The sequence below is a fragment of the Lissotriton vulgaris genome, chromosome 12 (assembly GCF_964263255.1).
Source record: "Lissotriton vulgaris chromosome 12, aLisVul1.2, whole genome shotgun sequence".
Classification (NCBI taxonomy): domain Eukaryota; kingdom Metazoa; phylum Chordata; class Amphibia; order Caudata; family Salamandridae; genus Lissotriton; species Lissotriton vulgaris.
Genome location: NC_141700.1, coordinates 743,617,315 through 743,630,883, shown reverse-complemented (window position 1 = coordinate 743,630,883; position 13,569 = coordinate 743,617,315). Strand labels below are relative to the sequence as shown.

Below are 13,569 nucleotides of genomic sequence, written 5' to 3'. Positions count from 1 at the left end.
CCCCATAGGGGATGCTCCTAATGGTATGGTTAGGGTGTAAACTTGACGCATGTAGGATTGAGTTGCCGGAAGTTTCCTTCCTGAATAGGCTGGTGACAATCTCATTCCCAATGATGTCAATTTTCACATCCAAAAAACTAGCTGTGGTACTGCTAATGTTTGCTGTAAAATGGAGATTAAGATGATTCACATTAATAGCCTCAACAAACTGCCTGGCCAATTCCTCAGTCCCTCTCCAAATAATATATATATATATATATATATATATATATATATATATATATATATATATATATATATATATATATTTTCCCTCCAAACAATTATACTCGCACACGTTCAGGAACGTTTACATTAGCAGGGTTTATTTTATCATCGTGCCATCACAGCACACAGCATAACAACCTACGCGTTTCGATCACTAGATCTTGGTCACGGTTTTATATATATATATTACCTACTGGCGGTCGCCAGTAGGTATGTAGGTATATATAGTTAGGATTTTTTCTCTATGGGATTTTTGAAAATTCTATGTCTAATAACTTTGGCGTTTGTGGACGGAATTGGCTGAAATTTTCAGGAAAATGGAACATTTTGTTTCTGAGCAGCCCCTGACAATTTAGGAGGGTTTCATCAAGGGGAGGCCGAGAAAAAAGGGGGGTCCCAAAACGCGTTTTTCCCATGTTAATTTCCATAGGGCGGTTGGCCTCACTTTTAGCTCGAACGGCTGAATGGATTTGCACGAAACTTGGCAAAATTGTAGGGACTGTTAGCCCGATGTGCCTTTGCTAGGTCTCAATATATGTGCTCCAGTGGATTTTGAGTAATTTAGGTTCAAAAAAAGATATATAACTGGGCGGAGCCTAACCACACATCTGATCTGATTGGCTGTCAGCACTTCATCCAAGAAGTGTTGGCAGCCATCTTGGGACCAATATACATGATAGCACCTCATTAAAAAGCATTGTAGTTAATAGAGGGTTTTAGGACTTTAGTTACATTATAAATCATTTGTTGATGGTACCATACTCGTTTTAGGAATTGTGGTGGGCTCTAAGGTGATTTTACCATGTGAAAAAACCTTATGCTGTGATATCATGAATATTGTTTGAAAGAAAACTAATATCTCATGATTTTCCCACAGTGGTTTGTAAGGGGATCTATAAGCTAAACTGAAAGAATATTTTCTGTAAATTCACATTATCTTTCTCAGTCATGTGAAAATGAAGTCTGACATTCTCAGTAAAACATGTACATCCAACAAGGACAGAGACTGTCAGTTGATTCCTTTGTGTTCTACTGCAGCCTCCTAGAGTGTTCTAAAGAACAACTAGAGCGCTAACAGTCCTACTTATTACAAAGGTATGGCACACCTGAAGCCATCTTGATTGGAATAAAGTGGTAACTCTTAAAACATTTAATTTAAAAAGAAACAACATGAGGGGGTATATTTCGCCATAGAAAGTATGATTAGTGCTGTAGAATGAAAAATTAGGGCACATTTTGAGTGACTTCTCAAATCCTTTTCTATTTCATTAAAACATTCTGACATGCAGTCTCCCAAAATGGCCACCAGAGACAAAAGAGCCCAAATGTAGCCCAAATATCACCCAGATGTAGCCCAAGTATAGCCCAATGACAGAATGTCCCAGAGTGTTCTAAAGAACAACTAGAGCGCTAACAGTCCTACTTATTACAAAGGTATAGCACACCTGGAGCCATCGTGATGGGAATAAAGTGGTAACTCTTAAAACATTTAATTTAAAAAGGAACAAAATGAGGGGTATATTGTGCAATAGAAGGTATTATTAGTGCTGCAGAAAGAAAAATTAGGGCACATTTTGAGTGACTTTTCAAATCCTCTTCTATTTCATTAAAAAATTCTGACATGCAGTCTCCCAAAATGGCCACCAGAGACAAAAGAGCCCAAATGTAGCCCAAATATCACCCAGATGTAGCCCAAGTATAGCCCAATGACAGAATGTCCCAGAGTGTTCTAAAGAACAACTAGAGCGCTAACTGTCCTACTTATTACAAAGGTATGGCACACCTGAAGCCATCTTGATTGGAATAAAGTGGTAACTCTTAAAACATTTAATTTAAAAAGGAACAAAATGAGGGGGTATATTTTGCCATATGAATTATGATTAGTGCTGCAGAAAGAAAAATTAGGGCACATTTTGAGTGACTTCTCAAACCCTCTTCAATTTCATTAAAAAAATTCTGACATGCAGACTGAAACATGCACTTTGAATACCAGCAGCAGACGTCCCTGGTGAGCAGTAGCTTTACTACAGTGATCTAATGTGCAACTAGAGTGCTAACATTCAGAATTTATGGCAAATGTGTGACACATCTGAATGCCTTCTTGATGGAACCAAAGTAAACAAGCATTGAAAATGCAATAGATCTCGCCCTCGTTTAAGTTAAAGCCATTCTGTTTGTAATGAGGTGGCTTTTTAGCTTTGCTTTTATTAGTGTTTTTTCAACTTTCATGTAAATAACATGCATCTGTATGCATATAAGTATATGTATGCATACATTTATGTTTGTATTTATATAGATATACAGATGATATATGTTTATATATGTATGTATATATATATATTCACTGAAAAAACCATAGGTTATAGACCATATATAGTTAGGAATTAGCATTTACAAAACCTTGAATATTCACTGAAAAAACCATAGGTTATAGACCATATATAGTTAGGAATTAGCATTTACAAAACCTTGAAAATTCACTGAAAAAACCATAGGTTATAGACCATATATAGTTAGGAATTCGCATTTACAAAACCTTATTTTACTCACACAAAACATTTTAAGAAAGTGCATGCTAATAATATCAACTGCCTTTCTTATTATGTAATTGACGCTGTTAGCAGAAAGAGGAGAGGGGGCAATAGAGAACGCCAACTCCGGCAACTAGAGACCAAATACATCTTGGACCTAGATTGCAAATGGCCCAATGGGTTGAACACAACGGAAGACATGCGTAGTTTTCTGTAAATACTAGCTGTATATAGCATGGGTATAACACGTTGGTTCAACATTTCAGTTTTGTAAATACATGAATTTGTCCTTATAAATTTGATTGTATATAAAATTTGTATGCATATTTTCCCTTATCTAGAATTTTTCAAAACATAACAATGAAATTTTTAAATTGTTTTTTATACATTCAAATGTTCCCGGGATTTTAAAATACTGTTGATACCTATACTACCCAGGAATTAATAATTTTTTGTTCTTGTGGTATACAGTAAAAATGGGACCTTACATATACATTTGATTAATTTGAGAGATTTACACCATTTTGCACTTGCACTTTATAAACTTTTTATGGGATGCACTTTTAGCACTTTTCTAAGCCTCTCCATTACTTCCAATTATGTAATGTGTGAAAACTAATGAAACTGTTTTGAGTTATATTAACTTCTCATGATAAATTATCCAATATGTGGGTTTTTGATAAAACGGATTTAACCGGTTATTATTTCCCCTCAATTACTGTTTCAAACATGGCGATTGGAAAGGGAATCAGCCTTTAGTAAGAAATAGTTTTAATTGACATGAATTATATTTAATATTTTAAATATGTTCAGTGGTACATTGAGAGCATGCAAACTCAAAAGTCATATATTATGGCAATAGAAATATATTACATTTCTTTTTTCATGTGCCTATAGTAAATACGCCTATTGGAAACAGTTGTAAGGATAATATAGAAGAAAAACTATACTTACAGGATTTTTTCTATGTTTTCTACACATGTGATTTGTGATGCAAACAGTGGGAGGGGCACTTTTGCACTTTAAATTTGAATGATGGTGTTTTCAATCTGTGACACGTGATCAAGGGCTTACGGGCTTGAAACGCGTTGTGTTGGGTCACTGAATAAAATACTGCCCACTTGAAAACCTCGGAGGTCTGTGTCTCTTTCCTCGCCTGACTGCCATTGGGAGAACTCAGGAAGTGGTTTGAGGGTTTCCAGATATATATATATATATATATATATATATATATATATATATATATATATATATATATATATATATATATATATATATATATATATTCACTGAAAAAACATAGGTTTCAGTTAAGTTATATTTAGTAATTAGCATTTAAAAAACCTTAGAAATTCACAGAAAAAAACACAGGGTTCAGGGTTGTTATAGTTAGTTCGACTCACTGGTGTGGAAATAGTAATTTTTTTCCCCTCCGCTAACCAACACTTTCCCTACTGTTGCGCTCACAGTAGTGGGGATAGTAATTTATACCACTCTGCTATCCAACCCTTTCCCTACTGTTGCACTGTTTGGAGTAGGAATAGTAATTTTTACTCCTCCACTATCCAGCACTTTCCCTACGGTTGCACCCACTGAAGTTGGAATAGTAAATTAAAACATTTTTGGTATCCAACACTTTACCTATTGTTTCACTAATTTTATTGGGCAATTCAAGTTTAAATATTTTTTCATAGTTTTATGTCTTTATTTATTCTAGATTTTGTGGATATATTTTAAATGATTTTTTTAAAAATATATATTTAATTTTTATATAATTTTAAAGTTTTTAAAATAAATTAAAGATAATAGTTTATTCATTATTTTAAAGTAAATATATATATATATATGTATACATTATTATGTTTTTGTTTTTATTTTTTCTATGAGTTTATTTGTCATATTTTGTGAAAATGTATATTAATTTATTATGTTAATATGAATCTTAATATGTAATATATTTAATAGATATTATTGTATTATGTATATATTGAAATCAAATTGTTTTTTACATCTATATTTCTTACATCGATATTTTTGATTCAATATTTTTGTACTTACCTGTGTAGTCATGGGAGTCGATATTATCGTAGTCTATATATATATTTTTTTATCGTTATTTTTAACAATAAGAATCTATCAGTGAACCGTCTCCAGAGTGTGCTTTTTCTCGACAAGGAAAAATACTTTATTACTCTCAACACTAGGTACAATTCAGAAAACGCATACGAAAAGGCAGAGGAACTAATCCAATAGGAATACCATCGAAAGGGCCCTACAAACGACATCGATGTGCGCTGAATCAAAATCCACAAAAGTCAAGCAATCCTCTCTGTGCAGACAGTTTGCCTGACAGCAGACACTAACCCCGACAATCATAGTAGCCACATTTGTGAAAGCATGATGTTGAGGAAGCTAAACTTTTTCTCAGAAGCTACAGGATGCCACTGCCGAATGTCAAGGCCTCCAAATGCCAAGGTTGTCTGGCCTTGATACCATCTCTTGTCGCTTTCATCAACTATCATATAGTTCTTGCCCATTTATCTCATGCTTGCGTGGTTTTTAACATCGCTACTTTCTGCTATTTTCATTGTTTGCCATCATTCTCTCCCGTTATCTTCAACCTTTTTTCTCTCATGATATGGGTCAAAGGCTGATGATAAAAAAACACAATTGTTGTTCCCTAAAAATTAGTTGTGGTAGGCCCCACCTGCACTCTTTACCTACAAATTAAGCACTGACAGATTTACAAGCCCCGTACGGGACATTTGCGTCGCCGTTGTGATGCCGCCGCGGCGCAAAGCCAGCACCATGCTGCGGGGTATTTACAACGTGACGCATCTACGGAGATGCGTCATGTTGTAAGGCACCGCACCACATGTGGCCGTTCCAGCGCAGGGGGGGGGAGGGCATTCCAGCCCAGAAGCGCCTCCAAAAATTGGCTCAGTGAAATATACAAGATTTCACTCAGTCACTTTTACGGCCATGCTGCGTCAAAACCCTGCGCCTGCTTAAAGCAGGCGTAAGGATTGACGCAGTATGTTGGGAATATGGGCACCCCGATCATTGCTGGAGATGCGTCACGCTTGCAACTCCAGCAATGCACCGCCTTTCCACCGGGGATGCGACACGCATCTGCCCATCCGTGCGCCACGGTGCGTCGCATTGTAATGCAGCACATCAGTGGTGGCGCACTGATGGGCAGATGCGTCGCAACTCTTCTGGCGCATCCCTGTTGATTAGCAGAGATGTACCAGAAGTAGTAAATCTGCCCCCGAATACTCAACATGAATGTATAGATTGTATAGATTGTCAGGCCATTTGGTTTTGTCAAAGGGTGTCACCATACGTTTATCAACAGAATATAAGCATTTCACCATTATTTAACATTTCAAGATGTCTTAAGAAATACGAACATACTTGGAATTTCATTACCAATTGCTTTGGCATACTTTTATGGGTCATTGTATAACATTTGTGAACATTTCAATGAAATTCATATTTTTTATATTGGAGCATGTTGCATAGTAACAATTAAAGACAAAGAAACTCAGGGCTTGAGTCACAAGAGTAAACTTACACTTTTCTGTAAGTTTACAAAGTTTTACTATTCAAAAACATATTTTATCAGCAGTATCTTTACAATTGCGGAATGTTCACACATATAAAGATAGGACAATCCTATCACTTTATTTGCGGTGACTCTGCAGTCATAAAGAAACTCATAGTATAATACCTTTGTGAATAGCAAACATTTGCAAACTTACACAGAAGTGTACATTTACCTTTGTGAATCAGGTCCTCAGTACTTGTGCAGGAGCAGCCAGAGACTTTAATATAGTGAATATTTACTATTCTAACTCCATACAAGCCTTGATACTGAGGCATTGTGAGAATATGGGCATTCGTAGAGGGGGTTGGTGTGTGTGTACCCACCTGACATAATAACCATAATCTTTGTCAGAGTGAACTCCTAAAATCACTAACTAACCTGCCCTCAGCCCCCTCCCCCATAGCTATAGCAGAAATAGAGGCAACGTGTAAAGTATTTGTAATCAAACAATAATAAAATAAACTCTGTTGTTGATTTACAATTAGAAAGATCTACTCTCAAGCTATCACAAATACCTGAAAATACACAATGCATAGGGGTTGTGGATCTGGCTTAAAAAATGGCAACTAGCAGACATTTGACAAACCCGATAACTGGCACACCAAGAATACCCCTACTACTCTTACACGAATAACATGCACATTCAACTTGATAGATTTAGGGGCACTGCCGACTTGCATCACCATGACTACTTATTGCCCTAAAACCTTATTTAATCACAGCCCTTATTTGGTCATCTTGGAATGGGGTAAGCTCCTAACCTGATCCCTATGTGGCACATGGTAAGAACGACTTTGGTGGATGGTGACTTCTGTCAGTCTAGGATATATTTTAAAGTAAATGAGGGGGTAGTGTCTCCTTTAGTTGAATGGGAGACTTTTATGGTTGTTTCCATTGAGTTCTTCATACAATCAACTGTTTGGGTCTGCCAAACAATAAAAAGGGATATTCTACAACTCCAAAATGAGCTGTGTATGTAGGAGAACCAGCTCTCTGCATCCCCAGACTGATTAGACACACTTTGACACCTGGAGAATAATTATTATGATGAATTGGAAACCCTCCAATGCCATGATTAGTCCTCTTATTTGCTCAAAATACATACCAAAGGGGACAACCCTGGCAGGCCCCTAGTGCACCTCATGCAACCTCCACCTTCTCAATCCACCCCTCTATTAATTAGTACACCGCATGGAGCTACACAATTCACACAGGCAAGTTTTATTTTGATCTTTTAAACTATTCCAAGTGGATGTACAGCAATACGTATGACCCTGTTGATGAAATCCCGCTCTTCTTCATATGCTTGGGCCTGTTCAGGGTATCTACAGAGGGTAGTGCTACATTAGGAAAGCCCCTCACCCTTCAAGAGGTCAAAGCAGTCTCCGAGATTTACCCTGGATAAATTCCCCAGGCAGGAACGGTGGGTATTCCACTGTACTAGGGGAGAACCTACACCATTGCCTCCTTGCCTCCCACTATGTGAGAGGCCAGCAGTTCTTGCATACATATACCACCTGCTCAGAGCAGGGAGTTTAGCATGCAGATTTACTCTGTAGTACACCTACCCCAGTACCATATATCATGAGCAGGGCCCTATTGTTGTATTGCAGAATATCCGCCTAATACTTACAATCTTTCTATTTACACAACAATCTTGGGTGGTTGAAAGTCAAGTTACTCTAGAATGTTTAACAGGAGCTTTTCATATTCATGAGCACACTTAGTATAAATCATTGTACACATTTCTCACATAGATATCTTAAATTAGAACCCTAATGGCTAGGATTGAAAAACCATCACTCTTAAATAGAGGGTAATGCTCTATAAAATGTTACCCAAATTATTATTGTTATCATTTCCACTTTCTAGAGTGCGCTGCTACACAGCAGGTTTTTCGGTGCAAAGCATAGGTAGACATGTCTTATTGAAGATTAAAATAATCAATCTTCAGGCCCTTACGAAATAGCAACAAAGATTAGCAGTGCACTAAACATTTTGGGAGGGCATTCCAAAGTTTTGGGCCAGAGTATGCGAGGGAGTAACCTCCTATATGCACCAGGTGGATTCTGGGCACATGGCTTAAAGCCTGATTCCCAGATCTCAATGTCTACCTGGACTGATAGGAGGTCTTCAGATCCTGGATGTAGCAAGAATCGAGTACAGACCCGGCTTTCAAAATATACCAGATTTTTGGATTGAGCTCCAGTTTCAATTGGAAGTCAGTGCAATTTGTGCAGGAGAGGCGAATCTGGGGCATGCTTCAGAAGCTGATAAAGGAGTCCTGTTGCTGAATTCTTTATGACCTGCAGACGATGAATAGAAGTTTCATCCTCACCCACTTCATCACGACAAAACAGGTGGAGGCCACTTTGGCCACTTGGGGTTGCATAGGAAGTTTTCCATACAGACAAAACCCCAAGCTTTTCACTTTAGGAGATAGTGTCGGAGGAGCCCCCAGGGACTCAGGCCAATGTTGAGGACCCCAGAGCTGTGGATTCCTACCAAGCAACATTACCTCAATCTTATCATCATTGAGTCTAGACAAGTTACTATCCATCCAGGAAGCAACTCATCATGGTCTGGGAATTCAGTTTGAACCAGTTCCTAAACTTGGTTGTCAGCCTGTGGATGGCCGTTTCGGGGTTCTGAAATGAATGGAACTGCCAGGTGGTTAGACCAAGGCAGCAGAATGTGTGCTTCTGTCAGAATATCCCAAAAAATTGAAAAAATAGTATTTAAAAGGTGGCCAGCGTCGTGAGAGGTTGTTGAATTGCAATGAGTCACATTTATAACATTCAAATCTTCTTGTAGTGCAGTACCCTAGCTGCACGTGGGGTCCTCTAAATGAATTTTGAGGTCGCCAAGGAGATTAAAATTGGCACACCCAAGAACAAAAGGATAAAGAATGATATAAAGTAAATGTGCAAAAATTCCCAGCATGCCCTGGGGCCGATAACTCAAGCCCTCCAAGACTGTAAACCTATGTGTAAGGCATGAAGAGAAAAATACCGCCTCAAAACTGGAAATGTAAATGTGTAGTGTATTTTGTAAAGCACACAGATGCCCCAACGGGGCGTCCCGGCGCTGTATAACGCTGTGGAACCTTTCCTGGCTCTCCCTGTGAGATGCCCCTCCTGGGCACCACCAAGATGAAGCCAGGCATCCCAGTGTTGTAGGGGCCGTTGTGGAGATTAAGCAAGCTATTGCCCAGAGTTGCAGCGTGGGACCCATGATTAGAGAAGGCGCCGAGGCAAGAATTATCCATTCCGCGGACATTGAGCCCAAGACCCTGCCGCGTCGGGACTTGAACCCTGGTCCCGGGCCTGATCTCTGCTTCAGAGTTTGCCGCTCTAACCAGTGAGCCACACTTCTCCACTATAGGAAGTTCTTTAATTTTACATTCAAATTTATCTTTAAAAATAATTGGTATTCCACCTTCTATTGTATACTGTCAGTCTCTTCTTACAATCAAATAATGTAAGCCACGTCACCATCAGGAATATGACTTCCGGGCACTCCTCCCCTAGAAAATCAGATAAGTCTTGCTGATGTCTGTGTAGGAACCGACAGCAGAGGCTGTAAAAACAGAGGGGCAGATTTACAAGTAACTGACATATCTGCATAGAGGCGTCAATTTCCTCGAGCCAGTGCCAAATATCCTTGCGCCACCAAGGATGCTCAGTATTGACAATGCAGTGCTCCATGGCGCAAGGATTAACAAATGCATCAGAAATACTGATGCATTTGTTGGGAAAAGTGCTGCATTGCCGGAGTTGATCATGAAAGTGAGGCAACTCCAGCAATGTGCCACAACAGATAGGTGAGTCCTATTCAAAAAGCTCTGCGTCATTCCTTATGCCTGGTCTAAGCAGGCATAGGGATTTCGACACAGTGAAGGCGTAGAGTGACGCAGTGAAATGTTGTAAATTTCACTGTGTCAGTTCTACATGGTTTTTGCATGGGAATGCCTAGCTTGCATACACTATACCAGGCGCAGGTATAATGTGATGCAGGGCTCAACAACGTGACGCATCTCCGTAGATGCGTCACATTGTAAATTGGCTGCATTGTTTGCGCCGCCGTTGCATCAAAAAAAGTGATGCAATGGCAGCACAAGGGGCTTGTAAATCTGCCCCATAATGTTTTCCTGTTACTACCCCTAGCAAAAGTAACAATGTCACTTGGGTCTGCATTTTCTCTTACTTCTGAATAGCTAAAGTCATCTAACTTAGCTGGGAAAGTTCAGAAGGAGCAAAACAGTGGGCTTAGCTGTGGGTATGAAGCACTTTGGCAGTCCTCCAGACAGACTGGGCAAAGTGCCCTCAGATAGGAAGGGCCATAGGGCAGTCGATCCATCAGTAGACAGCCAGGGATCCTGGGCCCTGGCACAGCCGGATATGGTTGGGCGCAGATTGGCTTGACTTAGGCATGCCTTTGTTGCACCAGCAACACAGCCGTACTAAACAGGGCCGGGGTTACAACTGGGCCTCTAACCTCCGCTGACCAGCAGCCTCACAAAAATGCCATCAGGTCCCATCGAAGTGGGCACTTAAACACGTGCTCCTGGCTTCAGAAAAAAAGTGCACGTGCGACAGAAAAAGGCCCCCACAAATAAAATCGTTTTTTTACTAACTTAAAAACCATTTGAACAAGCCCCATAACCATGTTCAGCACACTTCCCTTACAAAGGTGCCAAGTGACACCCTACCTCTGTGCACACGTGTACAATGGAGTAGTTCCACAAAAAGCACCGAAGAACTAGTTGAAATGATGTTTCCTCTGTTCTCAATTAATCATGTTTTCAGATTGGACTGTCTGTATTTCTTTTGCAGTGTGGTTGTGGAATGTCATTTATTTCACTGTTTTCCACATGCACATCTAAATTGTAAGGAAATGTGCTTTCTATCATTTAATAAGACTAAAAATGGAGGAGTCACAACTTGCTTAATTTTGCCTTACGAAAATTCTGTTTACACTACTGACAAGTACAAAAGATCACTACTGGCTTCACATTGTGAAAGAATGATCCACCATGGTAAAAAGAGAAAAGACATCAACCAAAACTACAAGTAGCTTTCCTTACGTTTGGCACGATATTGGTGTTGGCTTCGTTTGGAAAGAGGTTGGGGAACTGACAGTGTCAACATAGAGCTGAACGACGCCTCCAATCAAAACATCTCCGTGTCTTGAAAACCCGGCGGTCTCCGGGCTGTGAAGCTGGCACCTGGGCGCCGCCCACTGTCCAGCACACACGAGTACCAGGCTGGAGGCCTGCAGGTACCAGGCCGCGCGCCACCGGCGCCGGAGATATCTTTGTAATGAGATGTTCTTGGCTGTCAGGAGCGATGCCCTTTCGATCACTGAGCGTTCCATTGCGGTTTGCAGTAGTAGGTTTGGGCGGACTGGTCATTTGTTGCTCGCACCGCAGCAGCAGGGACTTGCACCTTCTTAGCCCTCTCTCTCTCCTACTCCGGCAGTGAGTGTGAGAGGGAACTGGCAGCCTGAAGTGCCACTGTAAGACGCTTAAATCCTGTGCGCCAGGGCCTTTGGGGCAACCGACTTACAATAATGGCGGCATTTTACATAATGAATGCATAGGGTCTTCCCCAGAGGGCTACAAGCGACTAGTGACCTTTTCAGAAAGCGAGGTGCCCAGGGATGGGTAATTGCACATCTCCCTCCTCCCCTCCATCTCAGACCTGCTGCTCTTGTAATTCCCACGTACAGAGAAGTTACTGCTATGCTTCACAATCCCCTCCCCCACCCCTTCTTCTCACTACCCAAGTACTGCTGCCCCTGACCCCACTGGAACTGAGCATGTCTCATATTGCTGTAAACAATGATTGTGTATGAAGTTACCGGCAGCGGTGCATTCTCAGTGCACCCAGTGTACCACTGCTACTTGACACATGTTAAAACACTAGGGGATCATTAGGATGACGGGCGGACTTTGTCCGCCCGTCATCCTAGCGGTGAAAGGGACCGCCTGCCATAAGGGCGGGGGTCCCACAGCCAGCATTTAGATGCGCCCGCCACAGTGGCGGGCACATCCAGCATTCCTACCACAATGGCAGGAAGGCATGCTGTGCATGGAACGGCTGGGGGGTACCCCCATTGTGCACCCCCCCCCCCCCCCCCCAGTCCATAGGGGCCCGCCAGACTGGCGGGGGCAATCCGCCCGCCATCCTAATGGGGCCCAAAGTGTCTGTTAACTGAAGATTATGTTCAGTGTATTTTATTGTGACGAAAATCCAAGAACAGAAGTGAAATATTAACATCTTTTTGTGACATTTGTAATAAAGTTTGAAACATTGAGAGAACATATTTGAACCAGTTGTAGTTGAATGGTTGTGCAGATTGATGCTGGGGTGTAAGCATGGGCGAATTTTGCGGATCTCGCGTTCGCGAATTTTGCGGATTTGCGAACTCGCAATCCGCAAAATCCGCGAATATCCGCGAATTTGCGGATTTTTTTTTTTTGTGTGTTCGCAATTGTTTCTGCCAGTTCGCGAGGATTTGGTACTAGTTCGCAATTGCGAACTTACTTGTCGGCTCGCAACGGTCGCGACTATGTTGTTTCTACGTCTGGTTCATCATCACAGCCTCCCAGCACCCTCTCTTTTACCACTGGCACCCTCTCTTTGACCCATGCCACCCTCTGTTACATCAATGCCACCCTCTGGTTCATCATCACTGTAGAAGATGGGGGGGAAAAGCAAGCCCACCTGCCCTGCTTGAACTGACATGAATTAATTTGGGGTTAGTTTATTAACAACACCTGCCCTGCCCCAACTGACAATAATGAATTAGGGGCTAATTAATGTGTCACTGAAAGAATTTAAAGTTCCAGCCTGGCACCTGCTTGTCTGCTCCTTTAGCTGTAAATCAGGACCTTTGTGGCATACAGTTAAGGTCAGAGCAGGGTCACACAATAGTTGCAAGCAGGCAACCGAATTCTGGAGGGCCCCCTCAGGAAGCACTACAAAGAATTGTTACAAATCATGAGGTTGACCTTTTGCACCTGCTCATTGCTTTTGCTTTTGCTGAAATCGTTTTTCGGTTTTTTTCGCGCTATTCGCGGGGCGCGGCGTCGTGCGAAACCGACCGCGGAAGCCGCCAATTCGTGCGAATGAGCATTTTATTTTTTTGCGGCTTGTT

At 41.0% G+C, this 13,569-nt stretch overlaps 1 protein-coding gene across 1 annotated transcript in view; it reads right to left on the bottom strand.

The window, feature by feature from the left end:
* LOC147678535 (extracellular calcium-sensing receptor-like) overlaps positions 1–11,784 on the bottom strand; it is a 75,504-nt gene extending 63,720 nt beyond the window's left edge. Inside the window, exon 1 of the mRNA XM_086945679.1 lies at positions 11,495–11,784. Within this exon, the coding sequence (XP_086801805.1) occupies positions 11,495–11,784 (290 nt within the window). The remainder of the gene's footprint in view (positions 1–11,494) is intronic.
* Between the last annotated feature and the right edge of the window lie 1,785 nt (positions 11,785–13,569).